The 23,362-nt window shown below is 43.3% G+C and overlaps 1 protein-coding gene across 3 annotated transcripts in view; it reads left to right on the top strand.

Moving 5' to 3' along the window:
• XKR4 (XK related 4) overlaps window positions 1-23,362 on the top strand; it is a 436,657-nt gene that overhangs the window by 244,123 nt on the left and 169,172 nt on the right. For all 3 annotated transcript variants that reach the window (XM_023248669.2, XR_002739629.2, XR_002739630.2), the window contains exon 2: window positions 18,317-18,516. In XM_023248669.2, the coding sequence (XP_023104437.1) occupies window positions 18,317-18,516 (200 nt within the window). The remainder of the gene's footprint in view (window positions 1-18,316; window positions 18,517-23,362) is intronic.

Below are 23,362 nucleotides of genomic sequence, written 5' to 3' on the forward strand. Positions count from 1 at the left end.
CTTGTTATGGCTCCATAGCATTGGGTCTTGGAGAAATAGCGTCTACGGTCCGCTCAACTGCCCACCGGCTTTATGACGTTCCTAAATGACCCAAGCGTCTTATGGCAAGGATCCTTTCTGGATCAAAGGGAGTAAACAACACCACTTCATAAAGCATCTGAGAAGACTAAGAAAACATATAAAGCATCTAACCTAATGCCTGTGTATTTTAGGCAGAAAGTTAATTCCCTTTGCTTGAGCACGTGCATTCTTTCCAGAAAATTGAGTAACAGAAGGGAACCTCGAAACTGCTCACATACACCATCGTACCTCTCTTGGACGGGTTCCATGTCCTGCCTCTCAGCTGCCAGTCAAAACCCAAGTTGCAAATTCAAGTCTGGGTGGCATGGCACCTTCCTTTTTTTTTTTATTTTTTTTATTTTTTTAGGTCAGCAAGTTTAATTTTAATGCTGGGCTATGGTAAAACAACAGAAGGATGTAGGCAGTCCTTTGTTATTTATGCAGCATGCCAAAAATTATGTGATAGACAGTAAATTAAGTAAAGCTGTCCTATAAATTTCAGTTAAGCCTTACATGTGCTTTAATAGTTAATACATCATCATGAATCACGTTTCCATATACCACAATAGAGGTCCAGGCAAGGCCTCTAAGAATGTGTTGGATTTTTGCTAACATTATTTTTTCCTCGGCTCAAGCCATCCTCTAAATAAAGTGTGACATCAGTGGGATTTTTCCCTTTGATATAAAACACAAAATTAAGTCTCACTGACCACTGATCCTGCCGAATGGAGTCCAAAGCACAATGTACAACTTCAGTTCATAAATTACCAGAACAGCTCAAATTATATTCTGAAAGAATGAGCATACACGCCCATTCCCTCTGGATTTATTCTGTGATTCTAAGGAAAATTGGCTAGGAAGCATTAGTTGATAACCAAATGTGATATGGCACAGGAGGTAGGTCTGTGTCGCAGAATGCTCAAAGATGAGAAAACTGGTTTTATTATTTAAAAAAATTTTTTTTACGTTTATTTATTTCTTTTGAGAGAGAGACACAGAGCACACGAACTGGGGAGGGGCAGAGAGCGAGGGAGACAGAGAGAATTCTAAGGAGGCTCTGTGTGATCAGCACAGAGCTCGATGTGGGGCTTGAACTCTCAGACTGTGAGATCATGACTTGAGCCGAAGTCAAGGGCATGCATATGTATGCATGTATGTATATGTATATGAATTTGAACTCCATAATTCATGTAGATTAATGAATCTACATTTAGACTGATAAGTTGGATAGGCTCAAAGGAGGAAGAATATAAATATCACAGAATAACCAGCTGGAGGGGCTTATAATTTAATGAGTCAAAACTAAACACCACAAGAAGGAATTTGAGCAAATATCGGTTGCATTAGCTATTGCTTATCGCATGGCAGATTCCACTAATTAATGCCAAGGACCTCAAAGACCAGCTCAGAATCCTTCTCAACACAGTGACCTCCAGTGGATCAGAGTTAGCACGCAAAACAAAACTTAGGCTTTCAGGCATGGATTAGGGATCATTGGGGATCGAGACTTTTGGTGCTGAGAGAATTCAGTAGAATTTCAAATCACTGTGCTAGGAACAGCAGTTGGAGAGAGCTTGAGCTAAGCCTGGGGGAGTCGCCCTCAGATTTGATTGGGCACTTCGTTCAGGGAGAACTAACGTGGGTAGACACCAAGGGAGGAAGGAAGGAGGCATGCAGGGCTGTGAAGGAAGTCCACGTGGGTCGCATGGACACTGCCATACAATGAGATGAGCTGCGAAGTTGGACCTGATCAGAGACCATGTGGAGTGTTTGGCAGAATAATCGAGACACAACAGGAAACTCGGGAGCCACTGTGGGGTTAGTGGGCATGTCACTGATATGATGCCACTAGTATATTTGGAGGACTGATGTCCAGAGGAGGTGTCTCATTGGGGGTGCCGCTCTGAAGAGGTGTTGTAATTAAGAAGGGGGCTTAAGTGTGAATGGTTTATTTGAAGGCAACTCTGGGAAGTACCAATAAGAGTGGGGAAGCAGACAGGAAGGGAAGGGAAAGCAGTCATCAGAGTGTACGTGAATGAGTAGGTAACCACTGTGGGCAGCTGGGACACGAGCCATGAGGGTCTCTTTGAGGCGGTAGAGAACACACCCTTCAGAATTACATTCCACGAAGCAGCTGGGGTATTTATCCAACCAACCACTCTGCCTTGTCATTGGCAGAGAGCCGACCGTGGGCACTAACCCCTCCATGCTGCCTTGCATATGGGTTGAGAGAAAACCCTCAGCATGTACCAGGGCAGGGGTGACAAGGGACCGTGGGCAGGACATCAACATGCCAGTGCACACTTGCCATGATGGTGCCTTGGATTCTCTGTGTTTTCTCTCTTCCCTTTCCAGTTAAGGGGAAGCCCAGCCATTTCTGGCTACTCCATAAGGAAGCACTTTCTGAATATAACTGTGTCAGTTTCACCAGCATATCAATTGAAAAAAGATGACCAAAATTGCATCTAGGTTTAGACATCGTGGACAATTTATCATCACATTAATTTCAAAGCCACACTATCCAACTTTCTTCTAGGAGTTTGAAATAACACTGTGGTCTGTTGGGTAGACAACCCTTGTTCCCCCCCCCCACCCCCTGGCTTAGGGAGACTTCTTTCCCACTCCAGGACTTGAGAAAGGAGTGACTTCCTGGGCATTCACACTTCCCTGAGAGAATCCCTTGCCCCTAGGATCACCTGAGGTATTTAGGCATGGTGCCTTTTGAATTAAAACTCTCTCATGAGGGGCATGAAACCCATGCCTAGTGAGGAGGCACGCAGATGATTAAGGTTGGCACAACTTTACTCCAAAGGAGGATGATCTCATCTTGTAGCTTTAAATACTGTAACGCCTCCCAAATCATCCTCAGACTGGGCTTGAATTCCCGACACACCCAGTGGCCTACTCAAGATCCCTGCTTGAATGTTTAAGAAGCATTTCAGAATTAACATGTCTGAAGCTCATCATCATCTAGCAAGTCGCTTACCTCAGTTTCCTCGGCTGGGTAAATGTCAACTCCATTTGGCAGGAGCTCAGGGCAAACATCTTGGACTCAACATTGTTTCCTCTTTCTTTCACACCCACGTTTGATCAGAGCAACTCCCACTGGCCCCCACTTCTAAATGAACACCAGAGGCCACATCGTTCTCCACGGCTATTATCTAGGTCCACACAACTATCATCACCTGCCAAGGTTATTACGGTAACCTCCCTGATTCTACCTACTTCCCTTCATCCTGGTCTCAGCACAGCTGTCAGAAAATCCTTGTGAAATGTTGGCCAGACCACGTCTGTCACCTGTGCAGACCCTCAGATTGTATCTCCTTTCACTTAGACGGTCCAGACCCCAGCAGGCCCTTTGTGATCAGGCTGTTTCATTTCCTCTCTGATCCCATCTCCTACTACTCCCCCCTTGCTCGTTTTTATCTACCTGGTGCTCCTGGAATGGACTAGGTATATGCCCACCTTAGCTCCTTGTACCTCCTGTCCTTTCTGCCTGGAATCTTCTTCTTCAGGTTTTAAGTGAAGAGGGCTTACCTCTCTTCCATCCTTTGAATTTTGACTCAGATTCACCTCTCTAGTAAATTTCCCTGGCTGTATTGACATTGACAAGTACCCCAACATTCCTTACCCTCCTTCCTGGCTTATTTTTTCCTCGGCACTTGGCGTGAATTGTATATTTTATCTTCTACTCGTTTATTTTGCTTATTGTCTGTCTTCCCCCACTAGAATACAAGTACATATTTCATTCCCTGCTATATTCCCAGAGCTAAAGCAAGTGCCTATCTCTGAACTAGTGCTCAATAAATACTTGCTGAATGAATGAATGAATGAATGGGCTACTGAATTCATTACTATAAGCAAAGGGGACTTTGCTTTTGGAAACACCGAACTTTTTGTTTGTAGGCACAATCCCCAAGGAACAATTTCCATAGTTACTGGCTTGTAGGTGGTCCTGGAAGCTTTGACTGCAGTATTCCTGAATGGGACTCTACGTGCCGTTAGATTATTTGGATAAAGGATAACCCCCCCCCGCCACGTTTACCATATTGTTTCCTCACATCTTACTTGCCAAATTCTTACTGCCAATTGTCCTATGACAATTATCCCTGGGGTATTAAAAACAGTTGAGCACACAGATTGCCAAACAAATGGGATAAGGAAAGAATTATGTCCATCATTTTAGAGAAAGGTGTTCCCCCTTTCCTGACTCATCCCCACGAGCCACTCTGTACTGTCACCACCTCTGTGATCTCAGCACCTCCATTAAGGGAACTCTCCAGTCTTAGGAAGGTCCTCTGCTTTCTTCCTGCTGAATTGACATCACAGTCTCCAAAAGTCTGGCCTCTGGAGCCTTTTAGCAATCCTGTCTCGGGAATTAGGTGCTTGGGGTGAGGCTGTGATGAACTCTAGACTAAACCAGCCACTGTAGGCGTGGAGTCAGCAAACATCTTATGTTCTCATCTCAGCATCTTGCCACACGGGGCACAACCGATGGCCTCAGTGGAAAGTGAAACCTGACGGCTCACGACACAAAGATCTCCTAGCACAAACACTGAAATATTTCAGACCCACTCCATCCAGACCCACAGTTCTTTTGTTCCCCTCTCTTTCCACAGCACTATATTTTATGTTATCAAATTCTGCCAAGATTCTGCATAAATGAATAAGTAAATAATAAAGTTATAATAACAACAACGTAAACAGTAATGAAGTATGTTAACGAGATTGCGACATGATTGCATTTGGACCCAAACAGCTATAAGAATTCAATGGTGATGGTAAAATCGATCCCTATAATGTATGTCTGCTTGAGGACACTCCAGACAGGACCCCAGAGCCACCCAGGATCACAGCACACCCTGAACTATAACAAGGTGTCCGCGGTTGGCCCCCTCATTCTCTTTTCTTCCCACTTGGCCACTCAATAGATGTGACTCATCAGATGCCCCAGGCCTATGGATTTTTCAGTTAACTTCTAAAACCATACACGTCCATAAGTCTGCTAAAGTCAAGGATATAAAAACTGCAAAGCATTATATTTTAAAAAGAATAAAACACACACACACACACACACACACACACACACACACACACACACTTGGAACTTTCTTCGCTTGTCATAAAATCAATCCAGCAGAGCTTAACATGAAGGTTCTGATTCCATCACAATCGCTATTTCCTGAGGAGTGAGAACCAATGTTCTGTTACCCTGTGTCTTCTAAATATCGTTAATAATTTCTGCCAGTAGTCTCTTAATCATTGGAAGGCTTGAATTGAAGCTATACCATGTAGGGTGTTGTATGGAAACCAATTTGACAATAAATTTCATACTTTTAAAAAAAAGTTATACCATGTCAATAGCATGCTATATTTTCTCCAAGCCACTCTTCTCCATTTTAACACATATTTTACTATGAAAATATTAGTATATTAGAACTCTAAGAATCATTTGGGGAGAAACGCATCGTTCTGAGGGCCTAACACCTGGTAGGAGGTGTTAAGAATGAGTAAAGGAACTTCCTTTCAAGTTCAACAGCTTTCTTTCCTGTTTCAGCTGAATGTACCGTGTGTCCCAAGAGGCCCTGGCTGGGATGCCCGTTCTAGGGGAAACTATTTTGTAGAGAAAACAACTCTGTTCTCTCCTACTCTAGATTTGAGGAAATACGTGAAGGGTGACTATTTATACATTAACTACCTGAGAGGTACGTGTGAAAATTAAACAACACAGGGGCGCCCGGGTGGCTCAGTCTGTTGAGCCTCCGACTTGGGCTCAGGTCATAATCTGGCGGTCCGTGAGTTCGAGCCCCGTGTCGGGCTCTGTGCCGACAGCTCAGAGCCTGGAACCTGCTTCGATTCTGTGTCTCCCTTTCTCTCTCTGCCCCTAACCCACTCGCATTCTGTCTCTGTCTCTCTCAAAAATCAATGAACATTAAAAAACAATTGTTTTTAAACAACACAAAAATAACCCTGTCTCACACGTAAGGTTTACTTTCACAGAACAATACAAATAATTAAGAAGTTTTTTGAGATGCCAAGTAAGTGCGATTTTACTGGGTATAAGATGACGCCCTGCGAGGATGTTCTGTACGAAAACACACAGTAGTACCTGCGTGCTGTTCTGTGAGGACCCACGTTAATTCTCCTTTTCTGAGCAGGAGATAGAGGTGACAGGAACACAGCTCAGGGGCCAAATATATGCAGAGAAATGCAAACCCTCTTTAGTTGGAGAGGCAAGTGTTGCCCTTGGGGGAAGAAAGTAAGTGTAGGAAATGAAGAAAAGGTTCTGGACTTCTTGTCCCTGTCAAGGGTTTCCTGGGAGATCCTGAGCGCACTCCCGTCTTTCTTACCGCGGATATTCTTCTCAGGCATCTGAGAGGCTGGCTGCAAACACGCCCCTTGGTTTGGGAGAGATGACGCACCCAGGGCTGGATGACAGCACAGAGCAGGGTGGGTGTTGAGGAGGTGTCTCCGCAGTGTGAGGTGACACCTCACCCTGGTCCCCTGGAAGGGGGGGGGGTAGGAGGAGCAGCCCAGACTGTCCTCTGATAGCTGTGACCCCTAGTGTTTGTCAAGTGCAAGGTCATCCAATTCATTCTTTCACCTATCACACACACCGCCCCCCCACACCCCCGCCCCTTTGGGTGATGGATGGGAAATAGAACCTGATTTTAAAACAGTCGCCACTAGGAAAATCTTCCACCATGGGCATATAGGCCAGGACTTTTAGTCATCTTGACTGTTGTTCAGCATAAATTGAGATCTGGTATTCTGGTGTTTAAAAAAAAAAAAAATGCTGTGTTGTGCCCTTATTGCTTAACATATCCACCAAAGAGCTTCTTCTTTTAAAAAAATTTTTAATGTTTATTTATTTTTGAGAGAGAGACAGAGTGCAAGAGGGGCAGGGGCGGAGAGAGAGGGAGACCCAGAATCCGAAGCAGGCTCCAGGCTCCGAGCTGGCAGCACAGAGCCCGACGCGGGACTCAAACTCGCACACCATGAGATCATGACCTGAGCCGAAGTCGGATGCTTAACCGACTGAGCCACCCAGGCGCTCCTCCAAGAAACAGCTTCTTAAGACAAGAAGCCATGCTATTTTGTTACTTCTCAGCGTCTAGTGTTGAGATGTGCGTACATGTGTGTATATATACACCTGTGTGTGTGTGTGTGTGTGTGCATGTGCCATAAATGTATATACATTCCTAGTGTAAAGCTTTGTAGCGAAGCCACAGGAAACTACCACTTGCTGGAATTACTGTTTATTCATGTTGTTTCTTTAAAACTCTTCTGCACAGATTTTGCTCTGCATTTTTCAGGTGGTAGAAATAACAGCGCTCAGCAGCGAAACCGTTTAATGTGCTGGGAGATACAAAAATAATTCCGTATTAGAATATGTAGGCACAGTACCCTCATAGCTAGTCATGACTTCTGATTCCGCTCGCGACATACCGGTAGTGAGCACTCGATCAAACATTATTTAAGGACTGAAGTATTCATTCGGATATGAACTGTCTGAAACAACAGTTACACACACTTTCCGCACAGATGATTGGAAGATCTCAGTCACGCTACGTGTCAGATTGAACGCATTTATAATGCTTGACATGACGAATGTGTGGACTTTCCCCTCTCCCCACCCCCACGTCGATTGCTTTTTGCCACCTTATGTTTAGGTCTGAGTTGGCCATGTGGGAGGCTGAGACGCTAGCCCAGGTTGCTCTTGGCACTTGGAAACTGACGAGAAGGAGCCGAGCATTTCAGCTCAGTGGGAATCCCCCGAAAACCACCCGACGTGAATTGGTGTCCATGTGTGTTGTAGAGGGGCTGGGTTATTCGTGGGTGCCTGGGGGTGCAGCATGGTGGGAGTCAGCTAGATGCGTTGCTGTGCACAGCCTCAAGAAAGCTGAGGAAATTACAAAATCCAGCTGTTGGTAGACCGACATTATGTTGATAAAGCCGGTGCAGAATTCCTGGTGACCTTTTGCGATGTTAAGGAAAACTGTGTCTTCTCTTAGCACACTTCCCCAGGCAACAAATAAGAAGAATGAGCCTCCCAGAAGATGAATCAGTCCTACAGTAAGAGCGGCAAATGTCATCCGAGCGTATTTACCTTGAGGAGCAGGCAGAACACGTTGATATTTCAGAGTGGGCTTGTATTGGGAACATCTCCCATCAGCACTAATGAGAGCTGTGGAGTTAAAGCCACTGCTCTCTCATGCGTAGGGCGTGTTTCATCCTCAAGGCTAAAGCTTTGAAACTTTTTTTTACCTCTTACATGAAACGCTTTGGTAATTAGGCTAAATTTTTAACTATAAACATGGCTTTCTATGAATCCTCCCTGCCGTGTGTATGAATATCTAAAAAGTATTGAGGCTTTCATTACTATGCACTTCCCTGGTCACCATTGCCCCTTTCAGAGATACCTTTCTTTTATCAACACAGCAAAGCCAAATCCTAAGAAGAAAAAGCTTAGTGAGTCCCTCCACTCCCCTTGTGGGCCCCCACCGGGATTCCTTTGATACTCAGAAGGTCTAGGAATTGTCTCGTTTTGCAGTAGAGTGGCACTCTTTTTCATCTGCCCCTCTGGAAAACCAGACAAAGGCCAGATCCAATGTGGTGGAAATACTCCCAAGAATAAAATGCCTAAGGAAAACGAGGAGAGCTGAAGACAAAAAACTACCTTCAGTTACTAGGGTTAAAAAGATGAGCATTCTGGAAGAATTCAGAGCATCAAAAAGATGAACATTCTAGAAGAATCCAGAGCATCAATAACCTTGGAGAGCAGCAACCTTCCTATCGTGAACCAGGCACGTGTGTAAGACACATCCTCCATTCAACCCTCACAGCAGCCTGTCAGGAGGTTCAAGCCCCACGTCAGGCTCTGCGCTGACAGATCAGAGTCTGGAGCCTGCTTCGGATTTTGCATTTCCGTCTCTCTTTGCCCCGCCCACATTCATGCTCGCTCTCTCTCTCTCTTTTTCTCTCAAAAATAAACACTAAAAAAAATTTTAAAGCAAACAAAAAACACCACCATGGAAGAGCAAACTTGACAATTTTGCTTCTTTTTCAAGGAATACACCTGCTTTCCTTGGAACACAAGCCCTTAGTCACATTGTTCTAAACTTCTGTAGAAAAGGGACTCCTGGGTCTACTTCTCTGTGTGTACTTCTCAGTCTCCTACATAGTTTACTAGATAGAAAACATAATGAAGGCTAGCCTGGCTTCTTTAAACAACTCAACATCTTTATTCATTTGTTAGAATTGAATGATAAATGCCACCAGACTTCCTTTGCTTTCTGCACTGGTGGTTTGTCTCTAGAACAGGTGACATTAGCAGTTAGTAGAGGGCTATCTGGGGCTTTTTGTCAACACAGGTGGAATTTCCTGTCCTGAGAAGTAAATTATCGTAGAAGCAGATCTCCCTGAAGTCAAAGCTCCTGCCATCTGTGCTGCGGGTGTACAATGTGGAATTCCATGATGGTGGTCAAATGTTGAGCAAAAGCTGAAAAGCTGAAGACTTCTCTTGGGGGCTTATTTTACAGCTGGAAGCCAGGAGTCAACAGAGCCCATATCGGAGGTAGCAATGGCGGAGGGGAAAGAATATGCCATTGAAACACAAATTTATGTTTTCATCCCCCACTCACCTGGGGCAAATTTTTCTTACCGCGTTGTGAGGAATAAATGGGAAGATGTGTGACTCATAGTACATGTTTCTCTTCTATTTCAACCTCTCCTTCTGGTAGCAGATGAAAAATAAGTCACAAAAAATCATATGACCAAAGTATGTTATACAATTAACACATTGGCAAGATGGAAGAAATGCGATTGTGGTTGCAAAGCCATTTTATTCTCGCCATTTTTCAGAGCACAGACTTGAGAAAAACCCAAGCTGACATTTCCTCATGACCAAGTTATGGGCATGACACTCCTGATGGCTATCACAGCTGATTTAGAGAAAGTAGAAAACTATCCCGATACTACATAATATTCATAACAGGGGGACTATTAGTTAAATATCATAAACTGTTGTGTCCTTCCAACCAGAAGCAAAAATTGATGTGGCATAGGCTATTTACCAATCTCATCGAAGTAACTAATTATAAAGAAATACAATTTGAGGTTTTCTCCCCCCCCCCCCAATTCAGTTGAGCACACATTTGTGAACGTTTGCATGAACAAAAATAGTGCTGAATGGAATCCAACATAGAAGCAAATAATCTTAATACAGTGAGATACCCGCAGTATTAAAGGTAGGCACGAAGTCAGATGCAGGGAAGGATTCTTGGTTGCGGGTCACCGAGGAAGGTATTCTGAGGGGAGATGTATTACCAGAGTTTTAAACCACAAACATTAGGTTTCCTTAGTGGAGAAAAGAGGGAAGGCCATTCCAAGAAAACGTAACATGAATGTGCAAAATACTTCCAGGTGAAAGGAACTACATATGCAAAGGCATTTATTGTCGCGACATAGGGCTTTCCCCACCCCCATCTTTCTGCCTTTACATATACAGCTCATTTGGCCTTAAAATTGTTTTGTTTTGTTTTTACTATTCTGGGTTTGTAGGTATTTCAACTCTGTATGTGCATTATCGGAAGATTAGATTTTTGTGTCCTATTATATGAAACTCCCGAAGGCCAGATTACCTGTTCGTTGTGTTCCTTAGGAACAAACCTACCACTGCCATCAGGTTAACTGAGCGCTCCCGGTGCTACCAAACAAAACAAAGCAAAACAAAACAAATGTTTCATTGCGCCAGAAGAGTTCAGTCCCCATGGGCCACGGACCAGGGAGATCCATTTGTGGCTTTTTAGTCTGTGGCTGGAGAGCTTAGAGGATGCATAATCTCCTCTGCAGGTGAAAACTGGTATTGAAAGAACTCTGGGAGGCATTTGTGGGAGCTTTACTGCCTTTGTCAGTGCCATGGGGGTCCTGGATTTTAACCTCCTGTGATAATCGCAAGAAGGTTGAGCATTGAAATCATTCATTTGTTCACTCAACATGCAGAGGGTGTCGGTGCCCTCTTCACCGTTATCCAGTTCTGACGCCTTTTTACCACCAATGCCATTGGCAGTCTAGTGAAAATCCCAGTCTTCTCTCGCCCGGATGATCGCAGTAGTCTTCCAGCTGATGTCCCTCTCTACCCCCTTGCCCCCCTGCCCTCTCCTTTTCACACAATAAGCAATTTTGTTAAAATGTAAGTCAGATTTCTCACTCTTTTGCTCAAAACTGGACAGTGGCTGCCACCCCCCCCCTTACAGAAAAATACAAAATTGCAAACATTGCACGTGTTTAATACATATTCACTGAAGGAATAAAATGCCGTGAAGTAAATTGAGTGCCTGTTAATCATGAGAAACTGAGCTAGACGTAGGGACACAAAAACAGTGACATTCTTTTCTCTCCAGGGGTTTATATTTGGGATGTGAGATGAACTCACAAATGAACAAATACAAAATAATGATATTTACTCTGGTCAAAAGTCTGCATAAATATAGTTGGGGTACAAACAGTGGAACGGCTTCCTGGGTGGTCACAGAGGGTGAGGGAATGATGATATTCGACTCATAAAACAATAGAAATTCCAGGGTGTTAAAGGGTGTGGAGAGACTTTCCAGGCAAGAGAAACATAGGAACAAAGGTATTGAGGCGTGAATTTATAGCCAAGGGGCAGCAAGTGATTGAATATGGCAGGACACAGGATATAGGAAGGGGGGGGTGAAGGGTACAGAAGCCAAAAGTTAGGTTAGAAGGGATAAACTAAAAGCCTTAACTGTCTTTCACTGCTTGAGTTCACTGTATATCTTCTAGGCAATGGGGAATCACTGAGGTTTTTAAGATGCCAAAAATTTGGGAGCGCCTGGGTGGCTCAGTTGGTCAAGCTTCCGACTCTTGATTTCGCCTCAGGTCATGATCTCACCATTCGTGTGATTGAGCCCCGTGTCGGGCTCTGTGCTGACAGCACGCAGCCTGCTTTGGATTCTCTCTTCCTCTCTCTCTGCCCCTCCCCGACTCACACGCGCACTCTCTCTCAAAATAAATAAATAAACATGAAACAAGATTTTTTAAAAGATGGCAGAATTAGATTCAGTTTATACATCTAGAAGCACAGTGACAGGTCCATTAGAGAATCCAAAGTTGATTAAAAGTAAGAACTAACATTTACTGAATGCCTACTATTTACCAGGCTCTGTGCTAAGACTTTCGTGTTTACTTCATTTACTTCTCAGATCAGCCTATGCAATTGGTGCTGTTCTCTTCCGCCTTTAGAGATGGAGGGGCTGAGGCAGAAAGATGTCAAATCTAAGGTCATACTGTGGTAGGTTACAGAACCAAAACAGAAACCCAGAGACTCAGACTTTAGGAGACAGAGGGGAACATACATTAAGGAGATAGCATTCCAGAACATAGTCTATTATCATATATAAGGGGTAAGGGAGGGGTAGTAGGCTCATATGACCCCTAGGCTTGTAGCTTGGATGACTGAATATATGGCAGTGTAGATTATTATGTATGAGATGGCACAAATTTAGAAGAAAAGCTAATCAAGCATTTTGAATATATTTGTTTTTATATGCCTATTGGAAACCTGGAAAGCAGATGGACATACAGGTTGGATTTCAGGGGAGGGCTGGAGTGGGAGATGCAGATTTGGAACACAGGAGGAGAGGTCATAGGGTAAACAAGATCAAATTCAAGAGAAGAGTGCTATTGGTTGAATTGTGTCCCCCTAGAAGATGTTGAAGTCCTGACATCCTCTATGTGAGCGTGTGATCTTATTTGAAAACACTACAAGGTTTTGCAGATGATCAAGTTAAGATGAGGTCATTAGGGTGGGTCCTAATCCAATACGACTGCGCGTTTATAAAAAGGAGAAATTCCGACTGAGACATGGAGGAAACCATGTGAGGAGACCATCACCATGTGATGAAAGCAGAGAGTGGGGTGATGCATCCACAGTCCAAGGAACACCACAGAGTTCCAGCAGACCACCAGAAACTAAGGGAGAGGCAGGCAACAGAGTCTTCTTCACAGTCTCAGCAGGAACCAACCCTACCAACAGCTTGATCTTGGCTTTCTAGCCTCCAGAACTGGGAGACAATACATTTCTGTGGTTTAAGCTACCAGTTTGTGGGACTTTGCTAAAGCCCTAAGGAAGTCATACACACAGGGAGAGCACGGGAGAGTGAGTGATTATTGGTGATCGCCGGACAGATCTGGTCAGGTCAAAAATGAGTTTGCCGGTCCATGAAGCAAGGAAGGCACTCCAAAAAAAGGATGAGCTTGTGCAAAGCACATGGAAATCTGAGAAAGGGGGTGCCAGCGCATTGCACCAGGCTAATCACAAGCAGCAGCTGCGGAGTGGTAAGAACACAGGGATCTGTTCATGAAAGTCCCTGTAAGCAGTGCTCTACAGACTTCATCTTATACTTGATGGAGAGCAATCCGAGGCCCCAGGGAATGATTAAATCTGCTTTTGTGTTTTAAAATGCTCTTGCTCTGTAAATGCAGTGGCAGTGGCAGCATAGTTTTTGAATCTACCAAAACGATCCCATTAAAATAAGCAGAGCAAAACTGAAGTTTTATTGCAATACCCGCAATAAAGCTCAGTGCTGAGATACCCCCGGCATTACCAAGGGACAAATTCGGGACAGTTCGTAAGAGCCATGTGGTATCGGCAACTAAGTAGGAAGAGGCAGAGGGAAGACCTTAAGAACGGGAGAACCCCCAAATTCCCAACAGCCACTCACTGGAATATCCAATCTTACAGGAGAGGAAGAAAGGCCTGGAAGTGTGTTCTCAATGATCCAGTGCAAGGATGAGCCCAAGGGGACCATAACGCAATTAAATGTGATGCTACTGGAGCAGTCTCATTACCCACAGACTGCAGACCCTTCCAAGACAAGGCTCCACACTAAGGAGAATCTGCTGGGAATAGATTCCAACTGAGCAGGACAAGGACAGCCACCAGAAATGAACGAGAAGGCCCAGATGGAAAGGAAGGGTCACAGAAACAAAGGCAGCTGATGTCAGAAAGTTGACAAGTTCTTCCTTCGTGAGAACAGCAGAGGAAAGAGCTCTGGAGATATGAAACCAGCCAAACAATCCTGGCCCATTGACCCCTCCTAAAACTACAGAAAAACTAAAGTAACTCATTAAACTTAGCAATGAGAAAAAGATCAAAAGTATTTTAAGGAAATGAAAATAGGAAATATGATGATGTTCCTGCAGATAATGAAAGCATACCAGGAAAGAAACACATGTGGAAAACAGATAAAAACCCTAAGCAAATATTTCAAAATGAGTTGAAATAAATTAACAGAATTATAAAAACTATGAAAGATGTAAATCCGAATTAGAAAAGCATCAGAAATAAATAGAAAGAAGTTACGATTTGACAAGAAAGATGACATAACCCAATATAGAATTCTCATTTTTTTTAAAAGCAGCCGAAAAGTGAAAACTACAAGGAGTAAGACACTATCCAAACACCATAGTTAGCAGATAAATCGAAGGTCGAAATGAGGAAAAAATGAAATCATTAAGTAATTTGAGATTAAAAGAGTTCAGGGAAGTTGGTTGATACAGAAGACAAAGAAGATACACTATAAATAGGAGTCCTCAAAGAAGGAAACCAAAGTAATGGAGAATAAAGAAATAAATCTCAATACTATAAATCAAGAAGACTTGAAACTACATAATGAAGAGTGTATGTACCACATTCCAGAGAAACTTGTGCAGAATAGTCAGTATCAAGATACATTTTAATAAAACTATAGGTTTTCAAAGGGAAACAAAATATTCTTTGGACATCCAAACAACAAGCTCAGGTAGTTTATAAGAGAAAGAGTATCAGATTTTTATCAGACTTCCATTACAACACTTTATGCTAGTAAACAGGAAATTAACAGATTTGATGGATTTAAATAAATAAATTGCAGATCTTGGGTCTTGTATGGAATAGGCATAGGTTTTACAGCCAAGCAGACTGACCCTCCAGTGAAAAGGTTGTCCCAGCTGTTCTGCTTTTGTACCTCTCTGCTGTATCCCTCCCATCCTCCCCTCTTGGTATCGGAGAATCTTTGCATTTGGTAGGCTCTTTCACCGACTCTAAAAATGGGCACCAATTTTCATTTCAAATTGTGAGATTTTAGGAAACTTATTCCCACACAAGGCAAGATTCATAGGCACATGCTGTTGTAAATATGCAAGAACTCAAACACTATTGTCCCTATGCACCCTTCTTAAGTGATCTACTAGAGAATAAGCTTCAGTCAACCAAACATACTGCAAAGACATTGATCTAACAGCTGGAGAAGTATTCTAGCCAACAACAACAACAAACAACAACAAAATTACAGTGATATGAATAGCCAAGGCAACCTTGAAAATGAAAACCAAAACTGAAGGCATCATGATTCTGGACTTCAAGTTATATTACAAAGGTGTAGTCAAGACAGTACGGTACTGGCACAAAAATAGACACATAGATCTATGGAACAAAATAGAAAACCCAGAAATAAACCCACAGCTATATGGTCAATTAATCTTCCACAAATCAGGAAAGAATGTGCAATGGGATAAAAGACAGTCTCTTCAACAATTGGTGTTGGGAAAATTGGACAGAAACATCCAAAAGAATGACACTGGACCACTTTCTTACACCATACACAAAGACAGATTCAAAATGGATTAAAGACCTAAATGTGAGGCGTGAAACAATAAAAATCCTACAGGAGAAGACAGGCAGTAATTAATGTCTTTGCCATTGGCCATATCAACTTCTTTCTACCTATGTCTCTTGAGGCAAAGGAAACAAAAGCAAAAATAAACTATTGTGACTTCATCAAAATAAAAAGCTTCTGTACGGCGAGGAAAACCATCAGCAAAACTAAAGGCAATCTACAGAATGGGAGAAGATATTTGCAAATGACGTATCTGATAAAGGGTTAGTATCCAAAATATATAAAGAACTTATAAAAGTCAATACCCAAAAAACACATAATCCAATTAAAAAAATGGGCAGAAGACACAAATAGCCACTTCTCCAAAGAAGACATGGAGATGGCCAATAGACACATGAAAAGATGCTCAACACCACTCATCATCAGCGAAATAAAAATCAAAACCACAATGAGATATCACCTCACACCTGTCAGAATAGCTAAAGTCAGTAACACAAGAAACAACAGGTGTTGGCAAGGATGCGGAGAAAGAGGACTTCTCTTGCACTGTCGGTGGGACTGCAAACTGGTACAGCTACTCTGGAAAATAATATGGAGGTTCCTCAAAAAGCTAAAAACAGAACTACCTTGGGATGCAGCAATTGCATTACTAGGTATTTACCCAAAGAATACGAAACTACTGATTCAAAGGGATACTTACACCCCAATGTTCATAGCAGCATTATCTACAATGGCCAAGTTATGGAAACAGCCCAAGTGTCCATTGACTGATGAATGAATAAGGAAATGGTGGTATGTTTATACAATGGAATATTACTCAGCCATTAAAAAGCATGAGATCTTCCCATGTGCAACCATGTGGCTGGAACCAGAGAATATTATGCTAAGTGAAATAAGTCAGTCAGAGAAAGATAAACTATATGATTTCACTCGTATGTGAAACTTAAGAAACAACCCCAAAAAAATGAGCAAAGGGGAAACAAAAGAGAGAAAGAGGCAAACCAAGAAACAGACTCTTACCTATAGAGAGCAGACTAATGGTTACTAGAGGGGATGGGTTAGTTAGGTGATGGGGAGTAAGAAGGGCACTGGCTGTGATGAGCCCCAGCTATGTATGGAAGTGTTGAATTACTATATTGTAAACCTGAAACTAAGATTACACTGTATGTTCATTAACTGGAATTTCAATAAAAACTTAAAAAATTTTTAAGGGTGATAGACTCAGATATCACCGTTTCGCAACCCTAATGAATGAAGAGATCTTGGAAACGATCGACAGTGGATGATGGTGTCATAAAGGAGAACAGTAGGGTCTCCTCAAGAAAGTACTCAACCTCACCTGCTAAAAACGATCAAACTTGAATCTGATCAACACTAACTACCTCACTGAAGAAAACAAAAAGGACAGCTATGTTAACCACACCTCATGAATGCAATCATCAAGATCAAGACAGTGAAAAATACGCAGGAAATGAAAAAACAATGAAGAGGAATCCGTGGCATAAAAGAGACTTAAAATACATGTCAAATAATCATCACACAGGGGTCTCATTCGGATTGTATTTCAAACAAACTGTAAAGAAATTATGATAATCAACAAAACATGAAAACCAAGTATTTGACAATACTAAATTACCCTTATTTGTAGTGTAATAGTGGTATTGCATTTATGCGTGTAAATTATCTTTAATAAAATATTTACAGATGAAATAACATGATGCCTGGGATTTGCCTCCAGATAATCTGGTGTCAGGGAGTCAGTGGAGGTATAAATGACAAATGACGTGTGTGTTGTGCATACACGTATCGACAATGGCTTGATCCGGGTGGCTCAATACATGATTTTTTTTCTCCTTTTGTACATGTTTGAAATTTTCAATAATAAAACTTTCTTTAAATTTTTTTAGACATTTATTTATGTTTGAAAGACAGAGAGAGACAGAGCACGAGCAGAGGGGCAGAGAGAGAGGGAGACACCGGATCCGAACAGAATCCGAAGCAGGCTCCAGGCTCTGAGCTGTCAGCCCAGAGCCCGACATGGGGCTCGAACTCACGAACCGTGAGATCGTGACCTGACCTTTGCGAGGTCGGACGCTTAACCGACCGAGCCACCCAGACGCCCCAATAAAACGTTTTTTAAAAAGACATCAGGAGGGTTTACAAGCACATACACTAATACTTCAGGCTTGCGTGGAGCCCTAGGAAAAATCCGTCTCCTGAATCCCATTGAGCCCGTAGGGAAACTGACCGGAAAGAATGTGTGTAGATTGTCAAAGTAGCAAACCCCTTCTGCACCCGCGTTTCCAACACATTTCACCCCCCTCTTCATTTTGCAAGTCAGTGGAATACCTTGCACCAGCACAAAGATTGCAGTGACTTCTCAAAGTGAACTTTGAAGAAAGAATAAGGGTACTTGTTCAATGGTCAACTTTGGACGTTAAAATAACAAGCCACCAAAGTCATTGTTTCACGTGTCCTTGCACATTGTGATTTGCAGAAAAGAAAAACGGCCCGGGTGTTTGAATTATAAATTGCCACTCATTTCTTTCTTATTCTCCATGTTTTCTTTCTAGATATTTCCACACCATATACTTAGGTATTCGGAGCCGGCAGAGTGGGGAGAATGACAGATGGAGGTTTTACTGGAAAATGGTGTATGAGTATGCAGATGTGAGTATGCTGCATTTGCTAGCCACCTTTCTGGAAAGTGCTCCACAGCTGGTCCTGCAGCTCTGCATTATCGTACAGACTCATAGCTTACAGGCCCTCCAAGGTAAGGGCTTGCAATTTGGTTTCTGAATTTGGGGAAAGATTGGCTACTTTTGTCACAATCCGAGGAACTGTTCTTATATGCTGTGTTGACAGAGGCCACGGTCCTCCCTGTTAGAGGTCTGCTACTTGACACGAGAATTTGTGAATGATGCACATTTTCTGCTTCACGATTACTTGTTACGGCTAATTTACAGAAAGACAGTTCTGGTTTGCCTTCCGGCTGCCCTCGGAGTAGGGAAAGAGCTTGTATGATTTGACATGTGTTCAGTATGAAAATAGTCAGCGGAGTTTTTCTGTCTTGTATGGTAGAATGATTTCCAAAAATTTGGGGGGAAGACGGCCTAGCTCTCTCTCTCTCTCTTTCTGATAATATTTATAACATATTTGAATATTAGGGTAATCTCCATAATTTCCTTTTGACATTAAGAAACAGAGAGACAGAAAAAAAAAAAAAAGAAACAGAGACAGAGAGATTAAAAGGAAATGGTAAAGGTGGCCATAATATTGTTTTCAAATCATTGGGAAAAACCTGTTGTCAATATTTAACAATACATTGTTTGTACACTAAGTTTTATGAAACGAATATCAGACTAATATTTTTGTCTTGCTGTCTTGTTTGATAATCTCATCAGTAAGACTAACACTTGTAACAGATCTGCCCTGACGTTTCCTTAGGATCTGATACCCAAATTTTTTCTAGCAGCAAGAAGATTCAGACAGACCAGTGAGCACATAAGCGACTAAATGGCTGGATGGAGGTTGGCTAGGTAGCCCCTTTCTAAACGAGGGGTGTCCTGGTAATTTGTCAATTCTGTAACTAAACAGATGCTGTGGAACAGTGAACGTGTTATAATGTGTTTGTTTTGTTCCAATCTCATTAGCGCCTTTGCTGTGACTTCCTCCACGTCTATACATGTTGCCGTCCTGTTCTGGGCCACGCTCTAACCTCAGATTTGATCTGGCTGGTGTGGGGAATCTCTGTAATGTCCTGATAACTTCTGATAGCAATGCGCACGTTAGTTTGGACTGAGCGCTTTAATTGGCAAGGGGTGGGGTGGGGGGCATATTAGAGGAAAAGAAAAATGGAGAGGGTATTGGTAGATGGGGGCCCATTTCTTTGTGAATGTCTGGCCCACTCTGGCTCCGCATTAGAAGCGCTTCGGTCCAAGAAGCTTCAGAAAAAGGTCAAAGAGATCCATAGGGTGTGATTCTCAAATGCTAGAAAGCACATTGGAGGAAAGAGAACGTGGTGTGTTAGTGTGCAAACAGATGAGAAAGCAAGACGCGTAAGTTAGCTGCAGACGGACGACTCTCTTTAGTGGTGAAAGGCCACAAGCTACAGAAAGACGATCTGGCTTGGGTTAACTCACTTTTTTGGGAGACCGCGTGCAAGTCACTTAATGTCTCGGGGCCCCCACTTCTCAGATGTAAAGGTCCCAAATGAAACTAGATGATCTCCAAACTCCTCGGAGCTCTATTCCGTCTCCGTATCAGTGAATGTCCAGGAACCTCACAGGGCCAGGTTTATATGCATTAGGAAATGGTGTGTAAATGAGGACATCAGTATAAAGGACAACATCAAACTAAATCTCTATCCAGGAATCTGGTACTTATCTCCAGAACAACTCGACAATCTCTTAGTGTCGTTACACAAGAGGGAAAACCCAGGCACGAAGGTGGAGGGTTGCAAGCTGGCTTGCGCTGGCCCAAGATTACTGGATGTCCCTACAAGTTTTCTAAAAGATTTAGAAAATCATAGAGGAGCTTTGATCCTAAAGATGATGAACTAGGGCAAGAAGGAGGTGAGAGAGGGCCTAAGAAAATGAGATCACTTCAGCTTGAGAGTTTTACAGGGAAAAAAAAAAAAAGTAGAGAAAAGGCAATCCTTAGTTTTTCTCCCATTATTCATTCTCAACATAGGAATCGAAATTTCTGTTTCTCAGAGTTGTGGCTCTTCACTGACACCTGGTGTCCCCAGCTCATCTGCTAAGCTCACATTTGCATGAGGCTTGCTTTGAGAGCCAGACCTCGTCCTTGGCCAAGGCGAGCCATGCTGTGAAACTTGGAAAGCTCTAGGGGAAATATGTTCTGTAGCGCTCCCAAGGTGGTCAAAAGACTTGGCTGATTCAAAGATCACCAGGATCGGGGCGCCTGGGAGGCCCAGTCGGTTAAGCGTCCGACTTCAGCCAGGTCACGATCTTGCGGTCCGTGAGTTCGAGCCCCGAGTCGGGCTCTGAGCTGATGGCTCAGAGCCTGGAGCCTGTTTCTGATTCTGTGTCTCCCTTTCTCTCTGCCCCTCCCCCGTTCATGCTCTGTCTCTCTCTGTTCCAAAAATAAATAAACGTTGAAAAAAAATTGTATAAAATAAAAAAAAAAAAGATCACAAGGATCAACGCAAGTCATGGAGCACGAGATAAGGCATTAGCCTTCGAGGGGGATCCTAGTGTTGCATTTTTTTAAACAAGGGAGGTGGGCAGAAAGTTATGTTAAAAGACCAAACAGTGGAAATACCTGACACCCAAGAACAAGCACAAAACCTCCAGCAAATGAAGTTGAGCGCAGGCCCCACTATCTAAATCATTTTGCATTTTAAAGAGAAATCTGTCTTCAGAGAGAGCTCCCAAATTCACCCCTCTGCTGATAGATGATCCCGCTTGAAATGAACCAGCTTGTAAATTAAATGATGCGAATACATTACAGGACCAGAGCTTTTTTCCCCTCTAGGAAAAGAAACACAAATGCGATAGAAGCTAGTCTGACATATATTTTCATATGTATTTATGGTGGAAGATTCTTGGGATTTTATAGGTAAAAACAATATTCTGTAGTGAATGCAAATAATCAGTGGCACGAGCCCTCTGAAGTATTTGCAAAGAGCTTGGAATTAAAATCTTTAAAATATTCTTATTTAGTGGGTAGAGAGCGGTCCTACGTCTGCGAGTCCTTCTTGTACGTGACTGTCTAGAATTATTATTTTTTTAGGATAGAAATCTCAATTTCAACCATCTACTACTCTCCGAAGGTCTCTCTTTTAAAAACCAATAAGAAAGGCAAGCAAAAAATACGACATGTTAAAACTGATGCTTAAAGGTTGTATTCTCCTTATGTAAGTTGGCATAGCCCTGAAACACTGTGAGCTGTCGAAATTCCTTTCTCAGCGTTCCTTACTTGTTGAATAATTAAGTCAGAGATACCTCATCATACTGGAGGCTGACAGGCTCAGTGGTGAGCCATGCAAGTACAGTATAATTATTTCTCCGTTTGCACTGTCCCGGGAAGGACACTTTGGCTCCTGTCCTGAGACCAGGAATCAGAGTAGAGCAGAAGTTTGAACATGAACATCCGGTCTTTTCGCTCCGCACTGTCACCTTAAACGGAACTGCTGCTCTTCATAGAAACTGGAATTTCCCTCGGAATATCTATCTCTGAAGTATAAGAAATACTCAAGAAGGTCCACTTGTACATGCATAGCTTAGATGGCGTATAGTGCCTGGGGCCACTTAGGACAGCATCCTGTGCTTGGAGTTTCCAGCATGCATCTTGTTATGATTTTCCAGTCCAATTCCATATCACCTGCTAGGAGAGGAAGAGACAGAGAGATTAGAGAGATTAGAGGAAGGGAGAGAGGGAGGGAGAGAGGGAGGGAGGGAGGAAGGAAGGAAGGAAAGAAGGTGGGAAGGAAGGAATGAAGGAGGGAGGGAAAGGAGGAAGGACAGGGATGGAAAAAGAGAGAGAGGTGGAAAGACTGCCTGGTAAGCCGAGATGGGCAATGGTGTACCGATTAGTCCCCATTTGAGGACACTGCTCTTGGTGTTAAAGATGTGAGATGTGGCCCAACGCCTGCCTGTCCTCTTTTTAAGCAACGTCTCAAACCCATCCAGGGCCGTTGATTGTGTCTAGGTGGTACAAACAGGGATAGAAGGTTGACTGTCTACCTTCTATAGAAAGAAGCTGCCCTACCTGACCTTTTGGCAAGCTAGGCTAGAGGGTCTCTAAGTCACTTTTAGTGTTGTGAGCGCAATTCTCCGAACGCTCGGTTTTGGTTGCGTGTGGACCCAGCCTCCCATAGTTGGCAGAGAAGCTATTGATTCAAGTACAAACAAGCGTCCCCCGGTCTTTGCTAGCTCGATGCCATGCTCCGTGGGGTCCAAGGGTGTGCTCCGTGGAGCAGCCCGGGGAATGCTGTGCAGGGTCACGGCACACGATGTTTTCTTGACAGGGAGTGTGTGTGTGTAAGCCACAGCTCAGGCTGGTGCGGCCCGGTCGCCCAGCCCTGGCGGCCAGGTGCACATGGCCACCAGTGAAGGCATCGTGCAAAAAAGTGATTCCTTGAAAGGAACCATCTAGGCAAACCAAGAGAAATCAGGCCTTCGCTAGATGCAAGTGGGTGCCAATCCGCGAACCCAAACGTTTCCCCTTTTTCCAGCTGGCTGAGGCTCTGCGTTTCCAGTTTCCACCTTTACTTGTCATTATGAGAAGGTCCCATTTCACACTCTACGTGCACTTGGCTGTGATGTGCGGAGTGAGTGACAAATAAATGCCCTCCCACAGGCCATGTGTCCAGGACAGCTTTGTCGAGCAAGAAGGACACCGACGCCTACTTCGATCCTGGTTTCTTCATATCCAAAACCCCACGTGTTGCCCCCTTTTTCCAACAGTTTATCCCGAAGGCTTCGTGAAAAGGAGGGAGGAAAGGGGGGCTGGGAGAAGTGCTTACTGATTCATTTCCTCTCTTGCCTCCCGGGAGATCACGGGAGAAGTCACAAGTTAAGGGGCTGTCCTCAAACATCCAGCACTGCCCCGAGAAAACTGAGGCAACTGAGACATCCCTGAAGTGTGAAAAACAC

Source organism: Felis catus, chromosome F2, assembly GCF_018350175.1.
Source record: "Felis catus isolate Fca126 chromosome F2, F.catus_Fca126_mat1.0, whole genome shotgun sequence".
Classification (NCBI taxonomy): Eukaryota; Metazoa; Chordata; class Mammalia; order Carnivora; family Felidae; genus Felis; species Felis catus.